The 24,072-nt window shown below is 38.2% G+C and overlaps 1 protein-coding gene and 1 long non-coding RNA gene across 5 annotated transcripts; both read left to right on the plus strand.

Moving 5' to 3' along the window:
* The first annotated feature begins 537 nt into the window (after positions 1 to 537).
* On the plus strand, positions 538 to 10,615 carry LOC129372236 (excitatory amino acid transporter 3-like). Of its 4 annotated transcripts, none has more exons than XR_008607231.1 (15): positions 539 to 675; positions 759 to 925; positions 2,348 to 2,488; positions 3,698 to 3,790; positions 6,046 to 6,163; positions 6,362 to 6,404; positions 6,487 to 6,540; positions 6,622 to 6,803; positions 6,938 to 7,048; positions 7,123 to 7,245; positions 7,383 to 7,574; positions 8,293 to 8,427; positions 8,519 to 8,640; positions 9,935 to 10,027; positions 10,350 to 10,615. XR_008607231.1 is itself a non-coding variant. In XM_055049362.1 (14 exons), the coding sequence occupies exons 2-14, from the start codon at positions 832 to 834 to the stop codon at positions 9,964 to 9,966; spliced, it is 1,440 nt and encodes a 479-aa protein (XP_054905337.1). In that variant the 5' UTR covers positions 538 to 675; positions 769 to 831; the 3' UTR covers positions 9,967 to 10,271. The 4 variants fall into 4 exon arrangements, 2 of the variants coding, with proteins under 2 accessions (XP_054905337.1, XP_054905336.1); XR_008607232.1 differs by having other exon boundaries at positions 10,368 to 10,615; XM_055049362.1 differs by lacking the exon at positions 10,350 to 10,615 and having other exon boundaries at positions 538 to 675; positions 769 to 925; positions 9,935 to 10,271.
* Positions 10,616 to 17,177: 6,562 nt separating this feature from the next.
* On the plus strand, positions 17,178 to 19,704 carry LOC129372492 (uncharacterized). The gene is made up of 4 exons (XR_008607255.1): positions 17,178 to 17,263; positions 17,373 to 17,465; positions 17,878 to 18,014; positions 19,534 to 19,704. It is a non-coding gene; the product is annotated as an uncharacterized LOC129372492 (long non-coding RNA).
* The last annotated feature ends 4,368 nt before the right edge of the window (positions 19,705 to 24,072 follow it).

Genomic DNA, 24,072 nt, shown 5'->3' on the forward strand with positions numbered 1-24,072 from the left:
ACTTAAATTATTATTATGATACTTCATTCAAAATTTTCAAGACATTTAGACTTAGACTTACTTTATTGTCATTGCTCAAAGAAACATAAGTAAAATTGGCAATGAAATATCATCGCTTGGCCACCGGAGCACACACAGAAACATAAGCGTGCCTATAATTACATAATAAACAAATAGTAATGTGTTGATAAATATATATAACTTTTTTGAGGATATGAACCACAAAATAAAACAAAAACAAACAAAAACACAGACAAGTTGGAAAAAAAATCTAACTAAGTGCAATCAAATAAATTAGTTCACAAACGAGGAGACCAAAACAATTTTGGGAAAGTAGTTATCAGATTAGAATAGATGTCAAATTAGATCAACAAAAATCTCGAAAGAATTGAATAAGTACAAGGTTTTAACTTGAGACAGAAAGCCAACAGTCTCAAGCCAACTCCCATGAAGTTGGCCTCAACTGGAAGCATGAGCAGACTCCAGACTTTTGCGCTGTTGATCTGCTGGCGCAAAAGTCTAAAACCCAAACACTTTTCTGTTAAGTGTTTGGGTTTAAAAAAGGTGCATCATTTAGAATTATCGAGGCTCTTTTTTTTAAACTGAATAAGGAATAACTAAAAGCTGTTAGTCAACTGCTTAGTCATCGTGCTCCACTGAACTTCATTCACCGCAGTAAGTTCGTATTTGCCTCGTTTCTGCTTCTCAAGTGTCGTCTTTAGTGGTATTTGACTGATTTGCTTTTTGTAATCTGCGAGGGCAAACCAGTCGTAGGCTAGCGGTGGATGCTAACTTGCTAATGTCAATGAAATCTGTTGGACCGCTGAAGAAATGTCTACCAGAGACTGGTGCAGGAGGTGTATTCGGAGTTGTTTTAACACACGGAATGCGTTGACATTTGTGACTCTATCGGCTGTTGTTGTGGGTAAGTTTGTGTTTATTCTGTGCAACATGAAAAAAAAAAAAAAGCCAAAACATATATGAATCTATGCGCTGTTGACAACAGTGTTCTGCTATGACAACATGCTTAACTTCAAAATGTATCTCTGGTTTTTCATTTTTGTGTGTGTGTTGGATGCTTATGACACGTTCTAAGTAAAAATAAAGCGTTTATAGGCTTTTTTTTTTTTTTAGCTGAAGAGTTCAAGCTAGGCACGACTAGCCTCAACAGAAACTAACGTTGGGAGAGCCGTTTGTTGGCTCAAGCTGAACTCCATACTTTGTTGTCAAGGCAACGGAGTGATGTTTATTTACTTATTTTAAATCTAGCAGCCGTGTGCCTGGCTGTGTTTGCACTTCGAAGAATGTCGTTCCATCCGAGTGGATTATGGTTTCGGAAAGGCAATTTAAATCACAAATTCAGTTCAGAAAGCAAGGCTCGCGCACTGGACAGAGCGCGATCGCGTCACGATGAATTTGGTGCCTTCATTTAAGTCAGTTTGTGTCATTTGAGCGGAAGCTGATGAGTAAAACATTAAAACCAGTTATTTGTGTTATTCGCGAAGAGGGAAAGTCAAATGTTGGCTAAATACTTGCACAAAATGCACATGTAGCAACCGTGTGCAAATCCTGCCAGGCTCCTTAAATATTTTATTGTCTTTGTTTAAGACTCGACTGAATAATAACATTGCACCCAATTTATGAAGAGTAAATTCGCTCTTTTAAGGTGGACAAATTTCATGACAGGAATAGATTATGAAAATATATGATCACACTACAGTTGATCATTGACTGATTACAAATATTTAGTGGAATGCAAAGATAATTGAAATGTGACATTTATCAAACATCTACTACGTGAAGTAAATGGAAACTAATCCATGTAGCTGCCCTTGCTTTAAGTGATTAAACATACTGTTTGGCTATTAACATTTTCCAGTGCGCCTTACTATCTATCCTTTTGAATATTATTTACAGGCTTGTACAAAGCTCAGACTTGAATTCCATTGAAAGTCTGTGGGGTACATTGAAGACCGGGGTCTTTGTGAGAAGACCATCAAATCTCCAGTAGCATGACATATTTGCCAAAGACTTATTACAAACTACAGTAAAAGAACTGCATGTTGTTATCCAGCAAAATTGATATGTCATTGATTAATGGCATCAGAGGAGCTAATAACTTTGCTAGATTTTGGTTTTGTGAAAGAATTTGGTGAAAAGTAATTCTGTGTAAGCATCCAAAAGAAAGAGTAGGATGTTTGGAACTGCTGAGTTGAAAAATCATTGATCTGCTTAACAGCACTTGAGAAATTTTTGAAAAAAAGAATGAAAATTTCATCAGGGGGCTAATAATTTTGACCTCAACTGTGTATGTGTATATACCAAAACGCCTTTTGCTCTTTTGAAGGTGTTGCTATTGGCTTGGTTTTGAAGACCTTTACAACTCTAACATTGTACGAGAGAGCTTGGCTTCGCATTCCCGGAGAATTTCTTTTCCGGCTGATGCAGTTTGTTACTGTCCCTCTGCTGATGACAAATGTGATACTCGGTAAGTTACAAGAGAGCTCTGTAAGGCAATCAGTTGTCACCAAAAGTTTTAAAGGCTAAGTTTCCAAAATAGAGTGTAATAATTGACTAAGTTGACTCCAAAATACAGCAAAGGCTTCTGAATTATTCTTGCAGCATTTATTTTTTCTTTCCATTTTGTGTGCACCTTGCTATTGTTAAACAGAATTTACTGCATTTTACTGTCAAGAAGTACCTGAGATTTTATTATAACGAAAAAATACAACAGAATATTTCGATTGAAACCTGGAGACATTTAAAATAAACTATTGTCATAATTACTGACAACAGCCTGCTGAGATAACAAATATACATTCATGAATATACTTTTTTCAGCTCAAACTCAAATATAAAACTCAGCATGAGATCGTAGCTATGGTAATAAAACAGTTTGACTATGAAGATCGTTTTTTACACTTTGACAATGTAAACTTGCCAGCTCGTTAAAATCTTAAATTTAAATGTTACACAATTTTTAATTTGTCTATGCTAAAACCATTAAATCAAATTTACTAACGTTGACATTCTCAACGTTGGTAAACAAATTTTGAAATTCTAGATCAGTCTTTGTTTAAATTATGGGAGCCCTAAATGAACAAAGCATCTGCTTTGTTCATTTGTACCTTGGGTGCCAAATGTCACCATTATATGGAGCTGTTTTAAGATCCTGTGGCTGATGACTTAATAAGCACTTAAAAGATGTGCACCTGTAAACATAACATTTTTTAATACAAAAAAACACAGTGACCCGGTGGTGGACCTATCTGGTGCTCCAACCACCGGGCTTGGCAAAGTTTTAGGGGGAATATGTATGTAAAAATGCCTTTTTAATCTGCTGCATATCCATTTTGATCTCTCCTGTTAGTTTTGTCAATATTATCTCCAATTCATGAAGACTAAATTGCCTCATTCACATATTGTACTGCTTTCAACATGAGAAAGCAGAATGTGTTTAATCTATATTTGTAATGTGTTTATTTTGAGTCATTTAACCTTCTCTACACTACTTAAGACAGGTTTTTGTTATGGACTTTTTAGAATGTAAGAACCGAAGGATTACCTTAAATTTACATGAAGGATTAACATCAATAATGTTCTCCATAGCTACCTTCATGTTACAACAACATGTTTACCTATTGCAAATTATTTTATTGTTAATCTTTCTCAACCCCTGTTTTTGTTGTTTCCACAGGAATTGCAGGTGCCACTCTCAGTCCCTCCAAAAAGATCACTCGATGTGCATTAACATACTTTGTCTTTACAACAATAATATCTTTGCTGATAGGTAAGAGAAATCTTGCTTATCAACATGAATTTTGTCATTTCTTAACGGAACATTTGTTTTTTCACTGCATATGCAGTGCTGTCTAGATTTCAACTCCAACGACCGGGCTCTGTTGAGCCTAACCCTAACTTTTGGGTGGGTTGAGTATACATTGCAAACAGCCAGCCATTAGCTTTTTCCATTATTTCCTATACCTAAACTACCCTGCTCTTCCCCACCAAATTCCCCTATGAAGAGATGTTATTTTACTGATTTATGCAGTCTGAAAAAGTTTGGCACTGATTATAACATTTTTCTGGTGTGAATAACTAAGAAAACAAGAACATGGAGAATAGAAAAAGGCTGAGATAAAAGTTGACAATATTAAGAAAAAAGTGCTCTTTCAGTGGCTCACCAGATCTCTTAACATCTTTTTTTTTAACCCAGAAAATATTAATACAACATAGTGTGCAAACAATTGCAACAGTAGGTGGTTCCTGAATAGACCAAGAGCTTGCAACAGAGGTTTACTGGAGGTTAAGATGTTAGACAAATCACAGACAGAATAGGTTAAGGTGAATTTTTTATACTATCAAAATCTGCCTTACCACAACCTGTTCTGTACGTAAAATGCGTTCCCTTATGGTCGATGTACCTGATGTCTTTCGGAAAAGAAAAAGGGGGGAGTGGAAGAATCCAGCACAGACCTGACATGGGACATAAGAGTGGGGATCAACCATTAGTTGATCATTTTCTGTGTGCTCTGTGTTCAGCTAATTGGTCTTTGGGGATGAAATAATATGTTCTGTTTCTTAACCATCCCGCGGACTTAAGAGACAGGTCAGTTAGACCCAACAAGTGTTTAAGTCTGTGCGCGACCCAGTGGGGTTGTACTGACCTCATGTGCACTTTTACAATTTTTTATGTGTGTGGTTTTGGAAGATTCCGTGCTATTTGACTGTGACATTTGTTGCGCTCCTCCTGAGCAACGTGCTAAGACCTCCGGAGGGTTAAAGTTATTGATTATTGCTGATTCATCTTTCCATTGATGATTTATGGGTCAAGAAAATAAAATACTTTTATGTTAAATCAGAAAAAGAGTAAGAAGCAGCCAAAGATGAACTTCAGAAAATCCAAAAAAGTACTAATTAGGGCCATTTTAAAAGGACATTTGATCACCCTCACAGAATAGCGAAGTTTGTAATACGATGTGTTAGAGTTCTTGCAGAGGCTGTTTGAAAACTTCACTTATCACTAACAATAAAAGGAGGTGGCATGGCATTAGTGTGCAGTTAAGCTAATTTAATAGTTCTTTACGAACCCACCTCTTCCCATCCTCTATATAAGACTAGGTCAAATCCTAAATATCTTATTTCATCACCAGAAATTCAAATCAGAACTAATCAGGTCATCTGTGTTTTCATCCAAGTCATGGACAAGAAAATAATGCTTTCAAGACTGCATGGAACTACAGTAGTCTTGAAAGCATTATTCAAGACTACTGAATAATGCTTTCAAGAAGCACTGATTTAAAAGTGGGGGACACTTTTAAATCAGTGTCCCCCACTGATTTAAAAGATGAAAGACATTTTGTCTTGTGAAGCTGAACTAGTTGGACCATCGACGTCAAAAATATGAAAATAATTTCCACCTGTTGTCTATTCCATTTGCACAACAGCAGGTGATATTGATTGTCAATCAGTGTTGCTTTCTATGTGGACAGTTTGATTTCACAGAAGTTTGATTTACTTGGAGTTATATTGTATTGTTTGAGTGTTCCCTTTATTTTATTTTTTTATTTTTTTTTTTTGCATTAAATGCAAAACGTATACAATTTTTGTACAGTTTTGGCTTAATTAATTCTCTGAATATGTTGTTTTTTCAGCAAATAAATTTGAGCCCATTGACTCTAAATAGCAATTAATCGATTACTAAATTAGTGATTACCATTATTTCAATTATTGTGATGAATTGATTATTCAAATAGTCCTTGAAAGATGGATGGACAGACTGACAGAGAGATAGATGAATAGATAGATACTTGGGTTTCTTTTGCTCCAGTAATAAAGTAATACAGTGATATTGCTGGCTAGAAGAGGTTGTAAATTGTTGAAACAGTAATTCTCAAGTGGCCATTCTCTGTTATAAAACCCTTAGGAATTCTGTTACGTAAAGATGGACACTGTAGCTCGATAAAAATGGACTTTATTAAGCCCTAAGTGTCCTTTTACTCTTACTGAACATCTTTAGCTTTTGTTCTGTATCATGTCTCATAGGAATCACACTGACAATGCTGATTAAACCAGGGCTGACTGCAAATCCCGAAAAATCAGATGAAATTTCTGAGTCTGATGATGCCTACGACACCATTGATGCCCTGTCTGATCTAATAAGGTGAAAGCAAATTCTAAGTGTGTCACCTGATTCTTACTAACAAAAAAATGTCACTTTTATTTATTTGTGATATATATTTTTTTCATAATAGCCTCTTATACATCAATTATTTAGAACATACTGACTGTCTCTTGCCGTTTGCATGAAAACATGTTTAAAGTGGACTGAAAGTTATGTTTTTGTCGCTCTGCTGTGTAGAAACCTCATTCCACACAATCTGATTCTGCTGAGCTACAAACAGGTGTGTCTCATCACTTATGAAATTAGAAGGCTCCATTAAGCAGATTACCAAATATTCATGACTTAACTCTGTTTGGTTTTAGTACAAGACTAGGAAGGTGTACATAAATTCACAGACGACCAACAATACCGTTCCGGTGAAAAACAGTTTTTCTGCAATATTGAGGCACTAAGTTGGCATCTAGCTGTATGCTTTTACTGAGTTTCTTCTCTTATAGGAAACTATAGACGTGCAGTTAGTAGGCGAAAACATGCGAGGAGTTAACATGCTCGGATTGATAGTGGTGTCAGTTTTCATTGGGAAGAGCATTAGGAAGATTGGAGCTGTGGGCGGAACTTTTCTGGAGGTCATCAACACCGTCAACATTGTCTCCAAAAGTTTGGTGAAAATAATAATGATGTAAGTGAATACAGCATCTTTTGTTGTTTATTACAGGTTTTGGGCAGACTAAATTTACCAAAGGATTTGAGGTTCAAAGAAAATTGTGATTGGTCCGAATTAGGATTTTCTCTTTTTGTTTTGTGACCTTCTAGCTATTTTCCCATTGCAGTGATGTTCATGATGGCAAGCTATGTTCATACCATTGCAGACGACTGGCAGACTGTTGTTAGCCTTGGCAAGTTCATCACCGTAATTATTACTGGGTAGGTTCTCTGCCATCAGCTGGTTTCTCACTCATTTTGTTCAGTGTAACTAAAACTGACATACTGTCTAATAGACTTCTCATCCATGGTTTTTTGGTGTTGCCACTCATCTGCTTCTTGTGCATGAGAAGGAACCCCTACCCGATCTTTCCAGGGATTGCACCTGCATTGCTCAGGGGGATGCTCGTTTCACGCTCGTAGGACAATTCCACTGCGATTTTTCATTTTAATTAAAATTCACATTTTGTGTGTGTGTCAAATGCCGAAGTTGCAGCAACGTTGGGGGAATTTCTAAATGTCCAATGCAGAGAACTTGTGCTTGTGTCTCTTTAAGTTATGCGGCATCAGAGACATTCAGTTGTTGCGAAGATAGGCTGAGGATCAATAAAAGAATAACTCGCTTCATGCTGCTCATTGGGATCCACGCCAATATGGATGGAACGGTCCTTTATGAGATGGCTGCTGCCCTGTTCATTGCTCAACTCTCAGGCTCCAGGTTGCACTGGAGCAAGATCATCAGCATTGCGTAAGTTACTATTCCGTCCTCCACATATTCAATCGTGTGTCCGACACCTTCCTCTGAAATTTTGGTCCATTTGGCTTTTTCAAGGCTCCATGTGTTCAACTCTAGAGCTGTCATTTCAGGGACTATCATCTCAACCCCATCCATAATCTGACACGCTTAGCCCAAGTGGAGTCACCAGGTGTGCTAGTGCCTATGTCTAGCTGTCAATGGGCGAGAGGCGGGGTACACCATGAACAGGTCGTCAGTCCATCACAGGGCAACACAGAGAGACAAACAATCATGAACACGCACTCTGGGAGAATTTAGAGATCAATCAATGTTTTCGAACTAAATGAGGAAGCCAGAGTAACTGGAGAGAACCCACACATGCACAGGGAGAGGATGCAAACTCCATGCAGAAAAGAGCTTGGGGATTCAAACTCATGATCTTCTTGCTGCAAGGCAACAGTGCTGCTAACTGTGCCACTGTGCAGCCCTCATCTTTGAGATACTGACTATCATTGAATGTGGGCTTGGTTTTAACCCCATTATTGCTTGAATACAGTATCGTGTTATCTGCAAAGAACACGTTGTTGAGGATACTTTCAGTTGTGACCATTCATCCGCATCGGTTTTACAGATTTTACAGGGTTTCCCCCCAACACGCTGATAAGAACAATGTATTTATACAATTTCAGAGTGGTTTGTCTTTGTGATCTCCTCTACCTTTTCTCTTCAGTGTGACAGTGGCAGTGGCCACTCTGGGAGAGGCAGGAATCCCCGCTACAGGAATGATGACCACCCTCTTTATTTTGACCATCAGTGGGATTCCAGTGAGACCTGCCTCCCTTTTGCTCTCCATTGAATGGCTGCTGTAAGTTTTTAGCAAAATTGTATTTTTTTTTACCTGATGTCAGACATATAAAAGGTTTTAAAACAACTCTTTCCTTTTTATGTCTCGTCAGAGATCGCCTCAATGCCGCTGTCAATATCATGAGCGACTGTTTTGGTGTCTTTCTCGTTGCTAATGTGTCAGAAGGAGAACTGAAAAAAATGGAGGAGGAGATGCCTTATGAGCATCTACCAGGTAAGGCTGCAGGTTTTTTGCACATATGAATAAAAGCACAAGTATTGCTTAAATGATTGAATAGAATATTAATTAAAACTCCAACTGAGATACAATAGTGTCTGATTTATTTCATTTGTAAAGCATGTGATTTGAAACGTAAAGAAATGAAACATGTTTTATGAGTGTAAAATTTGTTCAGCAACAATTTGATGCTGCATCCAAATCATTATTGTGTACACTGTGTACTAAATTATGCTTACAAGTTACTCTGTTAAAGTAATGATATGTCCAGTAGTGTTAGCTTTTAAATGAAGTATCATCCATCGATTTTCTTCCACTTATCTCTGGGTCGGGTCATGGAGGCAGCAACCTTAGCAGGGAGACCCAGACTTCCCTCTCACCATGTGCTTGGGCGAGTTCCTCTGGGAGAATCCCAGGACATTCCCAGGCCAATTCCTCCATTCTTCTGGGTTTCCTCCTGGAGCACCTCACCGGGGAGGCGTCCAGGAGCGTTCCCAACCAGATGCCACCTCAACTGGCTTGTTTTGATGTGGGGGAGCATTGAGTCCCTACCGGATGACTGAGCTTCTCACCCTATTTCTAAGGGAGATCCCAGACACCCTGTGGTGGAAACTCACTTCAGTTCCTTGTGTTCTTTCGGTCCCTTCCGAGAGCTTCTGCATCCATAGATGAGGATTGGAGTGGACATCTACTGCCAAATCACCACAACAAACAGCGATACAGCGCGCAAATCACTATGTGATGTGATATGCTTGTTGATCTCCCACTCCATTTTCCCCTAATTTGTGAACAAGACTTCAAGATACTTAAAGTCATCCCTTTGAAGGGAGCCTGATCTTTTGGATCCGTTCCTCTGAAGAGCCTTACAGAGCACTGACTTATATTTAATCTATATTTAATTCCTTATATTTCTTTTTAAGAAGCCAAGCTGGGGGTCACTTTTTTATTTTTAAAATTATTGTTGTTAAGATACAATTGATTTTATGAGCCAGAAAATAAAATAATGCAAAGAACACAAGTTCATACATTTAGAAACAACAACACTAAGGTTTTAACTCAGGAAGAGTTCAGGAATCAATATTTGGTGGAAAAACCATGAGGTTTTCAGTGGGGTTCAGTGTAGTGGTCTCTTAATTTTTTTTCCCAGCGTTTTATACATATGTGTATGTAGGTATATACAATATTTTATATATTCTTTAGGCATCGTTGTTTCAGTCTCCAGCACAGAAATTTACCATGGGTTATTATTCACACAGCTTTATCGATGACTTGTGTTTTTGTCTGTGTTCAGAACCGTGGAAGCCACCAGAGGAGGAGTTGTAAAGATGAAGCGATGAACATCAGCATTTCAATTTTTTGTGCCATTTGCATATTTATCACCTTTGTAAGTTTTTGCTGTTATTTTAAATGAGCATGCTGACAGTTATTTCAATAACGGGTTTATTTTGGGGAATATATATATATTTAAGTTTGTTTTTGTTTTTTTTAGTTACTTTTATTGTTTTTATCATTTGCACTCTTTATACCATTTTACAGTACAGCAGTACTTTTGGATAACTTCAGCATTATTACACATGATGTTGTTTGGTACTAAAGGAAACAATAAAACGTGCACTTGAGCAGAATTATTTTAAGTTTACTTATTTTGCAATAATTTTGTATAATGTGTTGGGGTTTTTTAGATTTTTTTTTTGTTCTGGCACTAGTGCCTCTTATTTTGACAGTAATCCGACAGAAGGAGGTTGAGAGAAGTGCTGCAAAGGAACTGAAGAAAGGAGTTGAACTTGGGACTTCCACATATATGTAGCCTCTCCGTATGAGGCGCCTGCTCTAACCGCTGCGCCACACGACACCCCTGTGATATGTATGTTTCTCCATCTATGCTGTATGTTATATATAGCAATTTGTTCAGAAGTGAGGTGTCTAAATGGATCTTGTCATTATCAATAAAGTGTAGAAACTATCATAAATATCCAGTTTGTAATAGAAGCTTTTAATCTCGAACATTTTTAAACTTTGTTTTGCTTTTCTCGATCGGTTTTAGAATCTGTTTTAAAGTTACTTTGTTCTTCATTTTTACAAGACTTGACTCAACATAAATCTTCGAGCTTTTGCACCCTAATACATATTTCTGGTCTCTGAGACCTACTAATCAGCTCATCCTGAGATTACTTCAGAGAGGACAGAGTTGGTGAATGACCTCTTGATAAACGTCAGACACGAAAAAGAAAGATTTTTCAAGATTCATTTATTCACTACTTTTGGTGCCTTTAAAGTGATTTCATGGTTGTCGATTCCATTTTATCTTAAATTCGTTTTATTTTAGTATTTTTGATTTCTATTCTCTTTTTTTATTTTTTACCATTATACTCATTGTTGTATTGTATAGCTCTTTTTTGTTTAAAGAGCTTTAAAATAAAATCGGATTGAATTTGACTGCAGAAAACTAAAGCTTTTTCTCCTACACCTTCTGGATCTTAGCTTTGCGTCTTGGGGAGCTGCATCCTATTCCTCACTTTGATTGCTGTAATTGGTCACACTGGAGAATTTGTGGATTAAAGGTATTCATTACTCTCTTGCTGCTACAGTGTAAATCCTTATTTTTGCAAGAATTGCAGTTTTTCATTCCAGTAAACCCCAGTGTTTGGAACATAAACAGAGACCCGACACTTCTTATTTGTGATTATATGAAAACCTGTACAAGTAGATTGAAGGCAAGAAGTGTTTTTTGTTTGTTTGTGTGTTTCCTTTTTTTTTGTGCCACATCCCAATTTCCTCAGCACTCTCCCGGAGGTGTTTGTGTGCGCAGATCACATCGTAACGCTCATCTCTAAAAGCAGCGTTTCACCAACTGAGTGGCTGCTGAGCACCGGGGCTCCTTCTGGGTGAAAATGAGAACATTTGACAAGTCAAGGTCATTGGAGGAGGGGGTTTGACCGTATAAGGCTTCAATTGCAGGGCCGAGCGAACACTGGCAAGTCATAAAGCACTTTGTCATCGCCGGCGATATAAACTCTCAACAGTCAAATGGGATCACACACACACACCTCTAAACCCACCCAGTTTGGCCTGTGTCTGGATCTTCACTGGCTTTGTTGCAGAATCAATTCTTGAACCTGAACAAAATATGGGCTCATATGCAGGCAGAGGAAGATGTAAGAGAGGAATCTGATTGATTAATATTACTGAACGGTCCAACAATGAGCCACCGGGAGGATGAGGAGAATGGACATGAGAACGAGAAAATTGAGGATGCAAAACCCCCTCGTTCTACGCTGGTGCTCAAATTGGATTATCTTAGCAAAGGCCTGTCAGCCTGCTGAGGGTTTGCTTCTGCAGGCTATGCAGGGGGCAACAGGTGTGTTCCCTGCTGATGTTTGTTTAAATTACACTAATCACAGACCCTGACTGTGGAAGCACCTAAAGCATCTCAGTAATAGGCAGGAAGGTGCTGGAAAGGTAGGGAGGAAGAAAACGGGGTGACGGTCCAGCCTTAGGTCTCTAGCAAAACTTTTCAACTCATTAAACAAATGCTAACATTAGGAGAAAAAATAACTCGGGTGCTGTCAAAATGGTTGTTAAATCACAAATGAACACTAAGTAACCACATTATTTGGTTCCATTTGAGGAGTCACACCCAGGCCTGATTTCTGGAAGGCAGCTTGAATTTAGTCAAAAGAAATTCAACAAGAGATCATCCCCAAACCTTTTGGTGAAATATTCTGGTGTAGACTGTCGAAACAAATGTGGAGCTCTTCAGAAAGTGTGTGTTTTGTTATTTCTGGCATAAAGCTAAAAGACAATTTCAAAAAGACTTCAATATAGAGGTGGTGCTGTGTTGGTGTGCCTGCTGTGCCACGTTTACAGCATGTTGTTCAACAAAATCGTTAAAAGAGGCGCAAGGAAAGAGGAATATTTGACCATCAGGCTGTAACCTTAACCTCAAACTCACTTGCATCTGTTGTCTTTAAAACATGCGTCAATGCTTTTGATGTTACAGGATGACCTTAAACGGGTCAAAATACCTTACAAGTGGCAGAATTAGAACTTTTGTGTGAAGATGAATGAGAAAATTCCTCCACATCGATGTAAAAAACTCATTGCTATCATTACTAAATTTTTTGTGCGCAAGAGAAGCACAATCAGTTATTATTTTTAGGGGGAAATTAATTTTTCTCATTAATTTTATTTTGTCATTTGATAACAACAACATAATAATAATTTTAAAAAAAAACGTAAGCAAACGACAGCTTTCTCCCTGCTCTGTGTGAAATTTAAATTACTTTGCTCAGATTAATCTTGTGATAGATAGAGCGTTTTTCCAAAAGTGTGAATGAATACTGTGTGTTTTATATAATATTGATTGTTTTATAAATCACCTGACAGGCCTTATTGCTCTCTTCTTTTGTAGCCTCCAGCTGTCTAAACACACATTTCCAACCATCCGGCACTGATGTGCAGTGAAAGACGGCCTTTAAAAAAAAACCCCTGAAAGACTGCCCACTCGACCTTGCCCTTCCAAATTGGCACAGGATTGTCATGGCGAAATACAATCACTGTTTTCACGCTCGTGGAAAGAGGAGAGCAAGTTAAATAAAAAAAAAAAGTAATCCCTAAATTCCCCCCAGTGGACACCCTGATGTCTTGTTTCGGAGGGTCTGCGGTTCTCTGAATTCTTCTGGTAACAGAAACCCAATGTGAATGATAGACTTTTACTAATATTAGCAGCAGCAGAATCTCCCCAACCTTTGCTTCTTCCATGCTACAAATATCGCATTGCTGATGTATTCCATATTAAATTACTGAGTTTTAACTGAGCGCTGGTGTGCAGTGTCTGTTATCAACAACCATAATGTGGAAGATTAGCGCACACATGATGGCCACCTGTTGCCCCGCTCTGGTTTATGAAGGTCACAGCTGTGATACTGAAACGAGTCTTTTTAAAGGCTGTCGTCAAGTTGATCTGAGCCTCGCAATATCCAGAAGTCATCCAGCAGAAATAAATCGGACTGTGATGCATTTACATGCTATACGCTTTGATTTGGTGACCGGCCACGAGGAACTCGTGAACTTTTTCCGACTTCATATATTTTTAGATCCTGGAAAAGAGACTCGACGCCCTGTTTTACTTACTGCAGTGTTCGTGATTTATATGCTGGAGGTGAATTTTCTAAGTGGGGTTCTGTGGAGAGGATGTAAAGTCAGTATCTCGCCCAGCGGAGAACTGCCTGAGACACTTCTGTATGGGGAAAATGAGGGTGGTTTTTCGCTGCTTGTCAGAGTAGGTCGGTGCAAAAGTTATCAACGAGTTTCACTTAGACCAAGCATCTGCAACCTGGCAATGGCCATTGTTAAAGGCCATTGACCTTTAGCAATGGCACTTATGAACTTTAATAATTTAAAAAGAGACTAAAGCTTTTAGATGTAAATATACAGTAGACCTGGCAAAAACCAGACCCTTGTTTTCCACTTTTCTTTATACAAAGGGATGGACGGATGGACTCTGATGAAGTTTTTTGTTTTTGTTTTTCTCTTGGAGACAAACGGAGACGCCCGCTAACAATTTAACATGTAACACAAACATGTAAATAATTGTACTACTCCTAATTGCCCAAATACTGGAAAAGTTTGGTCTGACTGAATGCCAGAAAGCAAGAAAAGAAAGGTCATGTTTCTATTTATACAGTGCATGTGACTATCCGGTTTCAACTGTAAGGAATGACTTTCATGTCATTTAATAAATCCACCATATAGTCTTTTCAAAGCAAACTGTTCCTTTCATCTCAGTTTCCTGCTTGAGATTCAGGTTTTCCCCCACAATAGAATTCATGACTCCCATGTACAGCAAATACTTTCTGTTTTGCTTCAACTTCTGTAACCAAAGCCTTGTGCTTTTCCATCCAACTTCATTTTTTTTTATTTTTATTTATTTATTTATTTTTTTGTTGACCGTTCAAAAGCAAAACGAAAACAGAGAAACGTTTGGAACGTTTTGCAACCATATATATTTGAGGCTTTTTCACGAGAAACAGAGGAAGCTGCCGAAGCGGCTTAATCCCGGTGCGTACGCGCTCTCTCTCAGTTCCTTACGTCCTCGTGTCTGCAAGCAGATGAACCACTCCGAGGCGCTTTGTAGTCAGTTTTTTTTTTTTTTTTTTTTTTTACTTTTTCTTGTCTCTAGGAAATTACAGCTGAGAGGCTTTCTCGTCATTAACATGAAAATGAGTCACCCGGGCGCCGGTGCCAGACTCAAACGGTTTTACGGCTCTCTTGAACGCCGTCTTGTTCCGTGTTCGAGCCGTCGTCACGCGGCAGAAACACCATGTTGGACCATTTCAGCTTATTGTCAGCCAATATGCCAGGCTTTTTTTCTCCTCCCCCTCCCCCGAAAGAAAATGATCCTGTTCCCCTCGGACTCATGTCAAATTAAGCAAATTTACAGCTTAGTGCTTAAGAAGTTCTCCGTTTGCCAAGAAAGGCAGCAGAAGCAGAGGCGGCAGGCCTTGGTTTCAGCGCTCAGCTGAAGCGCAATGAAAACGAAAAAAAAAAAAATCATTCTGGCTACTGACACACATACAGAGAGAGAGAGAAAGAGAGATGGCCCATCTGACTTTTTGCCTTAAGCTCTCTCATTTTGGATCACACTTATGAAGTGATTAAATGGTCCCCCCACTCAACTTTGAAGACCCCTGGTCCAATTCTGCAGCAAACTACTTGAAATGTAATGAGCCACGTGGCTACGGGCCAGCACGGATCAACCATTTCAAACACGTCTTCCTGGTTGCAGCCTGCTGCTTGGTGTTTGTTCTCCCTGCAGGGCTCTGTTTAACTCTGGTGATGACTAATCTACAGTAATAGTCAAACCACAAGCAAAGTAAAACAAATAGAACACAATGTTTGGTATTTCTCAGTAAACATTTATGTAACCGGGTAGACAGGAGGCTCATTTTTCACACGCTGTTTAAAAGGAGCCTCAGAGCTAATCTTTCCATTGGGAATTTTGTTTGTTTTTGGTAGCATGACAACTGGGTGTTTACCAATAACATCCATTGTGCCGCAATTCACGCTTCAGCCTCGACACCCTCCCCTTCTATGAAAATGTGTCCTTGTTGGATTAGGGAACAGAAGTGCGTTTTGTGCCCAGAGCAGCATTTTCCCAAATTTTTAGGTCAGTGACACGACTGCAGCCGTCATCCGTAGCCCAGGACATCATCAATGTCCTGAAGCCTCGAGATGTGTCCTGGTCCACCACGCCTTCACCAAACGCCTCAATTACCTCCTCGGTGCTCAGTCAAGTTATATAGAGTCCTAATTTATGTGTTTCTTATAGATCTACAACTTCATAAATTTCATTTGAATATGTTTGATCATTTTAATGTTGCTTTTTCTTTAGTTTAAATATGGATTAAATGCAATAGCCAACTATTTGAATTCATTGACATTCTTTAATTTTTGACTTTTATCAATGCATAGGAACAATTAAGAAGTCAGTGGCAATTTCTTAAAAACATTGAAGTGGACTTACGCACTTAAGCATTTTTTCCACCAAATGGAAACCTGCATGGAAAACGTCTTCTACAGTTTCATTATGATAATATATTACAGTATCATCAGCGTACATAACCGTATTTGCTTTACACACAAATTTATTTGATGTATAAGGAAAAAAGCAGTAGACCTAACATTGAGCTCTGTGACTTAACATTCACATTACATGTTTTTAAAGGAGACATTCACATTTTAACCATTGCACACTGTTGCCTATCATTTATCCAATATTACATGTTTATATGAAAGCCTTCCTTGGTCTTAAGAAGTTGGCTTCTTAAGACCAAGGTTATTTGGACCTCTGTGGTTTCTACACAGGGTAACACTGGTCCTGTGTGCACTTTTATGAAGGTTTTTTGGATGTGGTTTCGAAAACTGACAGTCTGACAGTTCAAACCCCCTTGCTGTCTGACCGTGACATTTGCCGTTGCCCTCCAGAGCGGCACGCTAGGACGGCGGAAGGATTAAGGAAATGATCATTTGTTTAACAGTAGCTCATGATTTACAGTATCCAGGGCTTTGTGGAGGTTGAGGCTAGAGTTGATAGCCGTACAGATACAGTGGGACAATTCAGATCAATGCATGGTTCAATGTTATAATGGCCGAGTCAAAGTCCACACCACATTCCAATCGAACAAAAGCTGATACTCTTCATCTGAAGATTTTACTGACCAGTATCAGATTAAAAGACACCGAATACAAACTTTCCAGATTTTTATTTGAAAAATACTTTGAAAGCCATTGATAAATTTTCTTATCGTCCAAATGGCTCTAATGTGACAAAATGTGTGAAAGTCTAGAAGGTGCGAATAGTGAAAGCACTGGAAGTTCAAAAAGCCTCATGGATTTGAATTTAAAAATAAACAATAAATTCTGCCCTGTAATAAACCCTGACATCATTGTGTGGACATAAAAAACAAAAAACGATTTAAGCTTTTCAAAGAAAAACAATAAAAATGTTGTGAGTCATCACCACAATGATCAGATCAGCAGTTTCTGGCCGCTTTGTTCAGCTCCGTGTGCATGTGCGCACAGAGCCCGGAGCTCAATCCAGTTTCTCTGGTTTTTGGAGGTAAAAAACAGAAGTACTATTTGTTTTCATCAACTGAACATTCTGGCAAAAAACTGTGAGAACAACCAGGGTTGTTATCTATGTGTCCTTTCTGAAAATGTGTTGAAAGGCAAAGATTCCTTCTAGATACACACTGCTCTCTGAAGAATGTGACGTGTTTATGGAACAGAGAACAAAATCGTAATGTAGAGAATACATGCAGGTATCGTACTGTTTCCAATAATATCTTCAAAAGATGGCATATTTGTAAGAGGAAAAAAAAGTGGAAAGAACATGAAGTCAGTTCTTGTAAAAAAAAAAAAAAAAAAAAAAAAAAAAAGCTCAATCAAAACCTTGCTCCCTTAATGTGGCTGTGCATAAATGTGGAAACTATAAAATTCCCGGAAATCGTACGTTTTGTGGGCCAGATTGAGCGTTTGATGTTTGAAACGGTCTCATGCTGCATGTCAGACTTTCCTTTTGCAGCCATTTTATTTTCCAAATATGTGGAAATCCATGTTATTCTTAAAGTTTTAAACACAACTTTATTTTTCTAGACTGTCACAGAGACTATACTGTTCTTTTGAATTACCTTTGTTTTTTTTGTTTTTTTGTCTGTCCCTCTTTGATCCCAGATCTCAGATGCCAGTAATATCACAGACCTCTGTCACATGTATTCAAGAGGAACAGCAGCGCATATGTAGGAGCAGAGCCACATAAGGCAAAGCCACATGTTTCGGAGGGGCCTGCATCCAATAAGGTCTTGTTAATGGTAAATTGGATGAGTGTGCGTCCAATTCTCCATTTCCTCCGAGGTGTCTCAGCAGCAACAGCTGCTACCAATGGCAAAGCTCCTTTTTTTCTCACAGCCTGCCCCCCCCTTCTTTTTCTTTTTTCTTTTTGCAGTGTGACTGAGGTCTTTCCAAAATAAGCTCATACACATGCAAAAATAGATAAATGAACATCTATTGCAAAAGGGCAGGGGATTTAAAGAGGGGTCTGACAGGGGCAGAGCGCAGAGAGAGATGAGAGGCATAGATCTCATCCAAAATCTTGAACTATAAATGGTCCAATGAAGCAGTAAAATGAGCGGGGCAGACATGTTATATATAAGCAATACTCTGGACACTCCACACCTGTGGGTGCATCGACAACAAAGATATTATGAGTTGGACTCGTGCTACGAAATGGCTCTCTTATTTTCAGAGGCCTGGACGGCATTACATTTTAGGCATAAAAAATGTTGATGATTATCACACAAGTGATTCATATATCAGCTGCAGCATCACTCTGTCTAAATCAGACAGCTGTCAAGCTCTCTTGTAAAGATTTCACCATTTTATAATTTTGGATAGTTCGGTCCTAAATTATTCAAATTCCTGGCAAATAGTTTGTTTGTCATATGAAATGATGCAGGCACCTTCCAGAGGATTATAAAAGCATGTAAAAGGAATATTATTGTTAAAAGGGTAACTTGATTCAGGGCTGTGGGAGGGCCATCCCAAAATAAAGGTATATAAGTTCTAATAAAAAATAAAATCTTTTCTGCTCTACTTCTTTCTTCCACTCAACTTTCCACTGATATTATTAGTATTCTGTAAACAGATAACTTCTGCGCAGCAGCGAGGCTTATCCATCAATATTTATTGTTGGGAGTCCTCAATTCTGTAAGCTATAATATAATATAATATAATATAATATAATATAATATAATATAATATAATATAATATAATATAATATAATATAATATAATATATGAAACAATGTAACAATTTTTGCAATGTAAAAAGCAAAAAACTATCTGGAAATGACTGTAACATTTGGTGGCAGATGCCATGGAAACTAGTTCAAATAGTATTATAGCTACTAAAACATTCAGGTAATCAACTTTGCAGTTGATTGACCATGTTAAACGCAGTCATCTGTGGTGAAGTTTTTTTTTTTTTTTTAAATCTATACTAGTGATATTGTTGTCTGTAGTTTATTATATTACCTGACATGTTTGTACAGGTACCCTAATTAATTAGTGTTTAACTAATAAGTAGTTAAACACAGAATACATTTTTAGTGTACATTACCATTGATTACTATTTACTTCTACATGCAGTTTTTTTTTGTTTTTTGTTTTTTTAAGAGACATAGGTACAAAGGTAAATAAAATGACAGTCCCATGATTGAAATCCCATTCAGAAGAAACTCTGATGTGACTTGCAAGTTGGCTTGACGGTCTGTGACATCTTCTCTGTCTCTTCAAACTGCAGTGACCCTCATTTCTGTCTGTATGCATCAGGTGCCAGTGCTGCTAACTACTGGAACCTCTTTGAGGAATAGCTGAGGACTGACTGAAGGACCAGCGCTTTATATGCTGAATTACTCTCACTGCGAGTAATTCAACCCTTTTGTCTTCATCAGGCTGGATTTATAACCAGGTGAAGTGCTGCCTTATCAATCATGCATTCATGAACCGCCATCAGATTCTAACAACGGAGAGCTTTTGGACTAAATAAAATAATTCTGCTTCTGGTCTCCCTCACCATTTCAAGTAGCTAAATTTAATCAGAGCCTTAAGTGTGAAACATACTGCTGTGTCAGAAAAAGAAATGCAGAAATGAAATAAATTTGTTGCATTTTTCAGTTTATGACATCAATACCAGCGAGAAGAGATTCATCAAACCTTCAGAGATGAAGGACACCTTGAGTGGATCGTTTCAGTTTGACCCTTGGGTCAGAGTTCATAATTATTTATTTGCTCAGATTTTATTAGTTTTACTGTAATTATGAACAATTTTACCAGGAACTAGATTTTTATTAAATCAGTTGCTTTAGTTTTATGTTTTCGTTCATCATTAAGGTTTTTAGTGTCTTTGTAATAAATCCACATATTTTTTTTCCAAGTTTCCTCACCAGACAAGCAGAGTTGGGTTTGATCAATTCCTCATTTACTAAAACAGTTGTATTCATTTCTTAAACAATCACTTGCCATTTATAAGTTAAAATTTCACTGAGCTTGATTATTTTGTCTGTCTGTCGGTATTTGCATAAGCTCACTCTATGAATAACATTTTATTCCCTCCATATTGTCCCTGGACTTTTCTTGGCTCTTGTTCTGTTTTGTTTATTTTTTCATCCCAAGTAAAATAAAAGAAAAAGTTAGACCGAGGGACTGAATATGTCAGAAGAAGCATTTGAATAAACCTTACAGTAATACATTAACCTGATGTAAGCCTCATTTCAAAAGTATCAGGTAAACCCATTTCAGATTTCTGTGAATTATAGTAACTCTATATTTAGATATGCAAAATAAAATGTCTTTAAAAGCAGATCAGATTGCAAACACCATATAGTGTTGTGCAGAAATAAAACGTGAAATGAATATCAGTTCTTAACATGAATTTGTTTTCAAAATGTTGGTTTTAAAACGGTCTAATTTATCTTATAGTAGTAATTTCATCACACACAAAGACAATACTGTCCTGCATGTTACCATTGAACCAGTCCTTATTTTTGAACACTTGCTCCTGTTACATATATGTATATTATTTCATTCAGAGAGCGACCAGCTCAGCAACTCTTAAAGCTTTCTCCTCCTCCTTCCTTTTCTTGGTCTGCTGTCATTTCTCCTCTCTGAAGCTCTTCCCGCTCTCGGGTCTATTACTGCGGGACTCGGGAACGGGCAGGCGGCGGGTCCAGGGGCACGCAAATCTCCATAAATCCTTCCCACAGCGCGCCACCCTTCTTCAGACTGCGCTCAACAATATCTGTCTTCATCAAGGCGAGCGCAGGCCCGGCCACCTGCTTTTCCTCTGTTCCTCTCCCCCTCCTGCCCGTCCTTCCCCTCCCCGCTTTGTGAACTTAATAAAAGCTGCCATTAAGCAGCGCTTCATCTGTTTGAGCCCTAATCTGCCTCATAGGCATCATGTGACCGCATATGCAGCACACACCTGTCGTTGGATGTTCCCGGGCCTCAACTGTTGCCTCTCCGCGTTGCTCACACGCTCACCCAACCTGTTCCTGGCACATCAACCAGCCGCGTGTCAGGTAACAGCCCCCCACGCACAGTTGGCACTCACGACATGTGCAACTTCTAGGTTTGTTGTTGTTTTTTTTGTTTCTTTTTGTTTTGTTTTCGTTAAAAAAAAAACAGAAGTTTCCCTTTTGAAACACATCGACGCTTGAAAACATGCCTAAAGGTATTCAGCTTGGGTTTTTTTTATATATATATTTTTTTTATTATTTCAGGGAGTAAAAGCGTATCTCCAAATCGGACGTGCAGAAATGAAATGAAAACAAAAAAATATAGCACAATGTGGATCAACAGCACCGGACTCAAGTGGAAATAGGCAAGTAGAGGGTAAAGTGAAAGTAGAGCAGAAGAGAAAAATTCAACGTGTATTTAAGAAGAAAAACAAACCCCCCAAAAAACAACAAAGTTCATTGTAGATCGTTTTTTTTTTTTTAAATATATACATACATATACAAAAGCTTCAATAAATCCAGCCAAACTGAATGCCAACAACAGATGGCCTTGAATCTAAAAGTGCAATAAGTTTTACAAAATGTGAAATGAAACGGCGGCTGTCTTGTGAAAGCTCTGCAGCACTCGAAAAAGGCCTGTTTATTTCTTCATCGCCTTTTTTACGCCATCCTTTTAATCTGTTAATTAAAGCAGTAAAATGATCATTTCAGCAGCAGCAGCCTATGCAGGTTTTGGAGGTCATTTCTGTCTGGTTTTGATTTTAATGTTTATTCCTTTTTATTTATATACAGGATGCCAGCTGGCTGACAGATGGCGATGCCTTTACCCGTCCTTTTTCTTTTTCTTTTTTTTTTCTTTTTTTTTTTTGCAGCTATTTCTCTTTTTTTAATAAAAAACACATCAGAAGGAAGAGAAGAAGGAAGAACAGGAACAGCTGTAGACGAGGCGACAGAGACAGCCAGCACACTGGCCTCTGGATGACATGCGGGAGTGGGAGGAGAACTCAGCACACGCCTCAGGGCCAAAAGGAGAAGAAGAAAAAAAGAAATCAACCAAATAATAAAACAAAATGCACCCTGATAGCACTGCGCTGCAGAGAGCCGGTGTCTTTAAAGTATTTATGCCCTGTAAACCGTTTCCTATTGTGTCACGTAACAACCAGAAGCAAATGTATTTTATGTGGCCTTTATGTGACAGATTAACACATTTACTCAACAAGATGAAAGATGAATGCTGCTGAGTCCAAACTGGAATCTACCGCAGGACTTTGACTAGTCCGTTCTAATAGTACACCATGATACACCTCTATCATGTTTCACTGTGGGGACGGAGCGTTCTCCACATGTTGAGTATGTCAGTTCCAGCTCGGTCTCATTTGACCAAAGGACCTTTTCCTTGAGTCTTCCTTTCTACCATGCCTTTTTTTTTCAGTAGTCTTCAATGAAAGCCAGACTGAAAAAGACACTTGACTCAAAGTTAACTATTGATTCCCCACCTGAACTGCTGATCTCAGCAGCTCATCCAGAGTTGACTTGTCTGTTGGTTCTCTAATTAATCCTCTCTTTGTGCATCCAGTCGAGATCAATAAGTTTGCATTTGCGGCATATCCTTTCTAATTTCAAGTGAATCTAAAAGAACATTTCTAATTCAGCTTCACCTTGATGTGCTATCTTGTGTCAATCTATCACATGAAATCCAATTGGAACAGGTTGTGGTGATACAATGAAAAAAAAAAAACTTTTAAGGGGTGTGAATACTTTTGTGAAGCAAAAGGTTCTGAAGTGGAGAAGCTCTGATTTTTTTTGCCCCTATTCTTGCTGTTTTTTCTTCAGTTCTCAATTGACGTCTTTCAATTAAGTGAGAAAAATCCTCCAGTTGGGTTTCAATAAAACAGAAAATATTCGCAACTGGTGCTTAGGATGCTGGTCTGAAATGGAGAACAGAACCACAGGTCTGTAGTTCCAATCCCTGCCAAATAAATCTCCTCCTCATGCACTTTTCCACTCCATAATGTCCTCAGGCTGGATCACTGTCAAATACTACATGTTCGCTGTCATAATAATTACAGTTTCTTTATTTTTTTTCCTCAACATTTTACTCCTCTGTACACATACACACACACACCCACACACGCACACACACATGTGCGTGCACACACACGGGATCCAAGTTATGTCGGTAACTGATGAGAAAACAAAACAAATGGCAGCTCCCGCTTTGCAACAACGTTGAGGAGGCAGTTCAGTCTGTGAGCGAAGATGGGCAAAGTGGAGACAAACTGAGAATTTCAAACTAATAAGAGCAGAAGTAAATAAAATAAACAGGAAACACCAGGGAATGAATTCAGATCAGTGTATTTGAGTTTTGAGCTTCTGGCAGAGTTTGGAAAATAGAAAGAAGAGCGAAAACATAAAAAGCTGACTCACACAAGCAAACTATAATGAGGCTATTCGAATCTTTAACCTTTTTTTATTAGTCATTTCTCCTTTTTAGGGATTTTCTTCTTTAAAGGAACCCGTTCATCAAAGAGCATTTTGTTCATATATAGGTATTTTTTTACAGAGGAAAATACTGTACAACCTTTTTTTTTCCCTTTTTTTTTCTTCTCAAAACAATATCCGGAGGAATATCACTTACACACATTATTATTATTATTCCCTATATCATGATCATTTATTTCCAATGCCAAGCTCAGGAGATAATTCAGTGTGTCCACTCGTCAGTCGTACAAGTTTGCTCAATAAAAAAAAAAAAACAAAGCGAGGTTCTGACAGATTTATAATTTAGCGCTACAATAAGCGAAGCATTTTACGAATTCTTTAAAAATCACAGTTCATCTTAGTGTTTCATATC

This window comes from Poeciliopsis prolifica, unplaced genomic scaffold, assembly GCF_027474105.1.
Source record: "Poeciliopsis prolifica strain line A6 unplaced genomic scaffold, Auburn_PproV2 SCAFFOLD029, whole genome shotgun sequence".
NCBI lineage: Eukaryota > Metazoa > Chordata > Actinopteri > Cyprinodontiformes > Poeciliidae > Poeciliopsis > Poeciliopsis prolifica.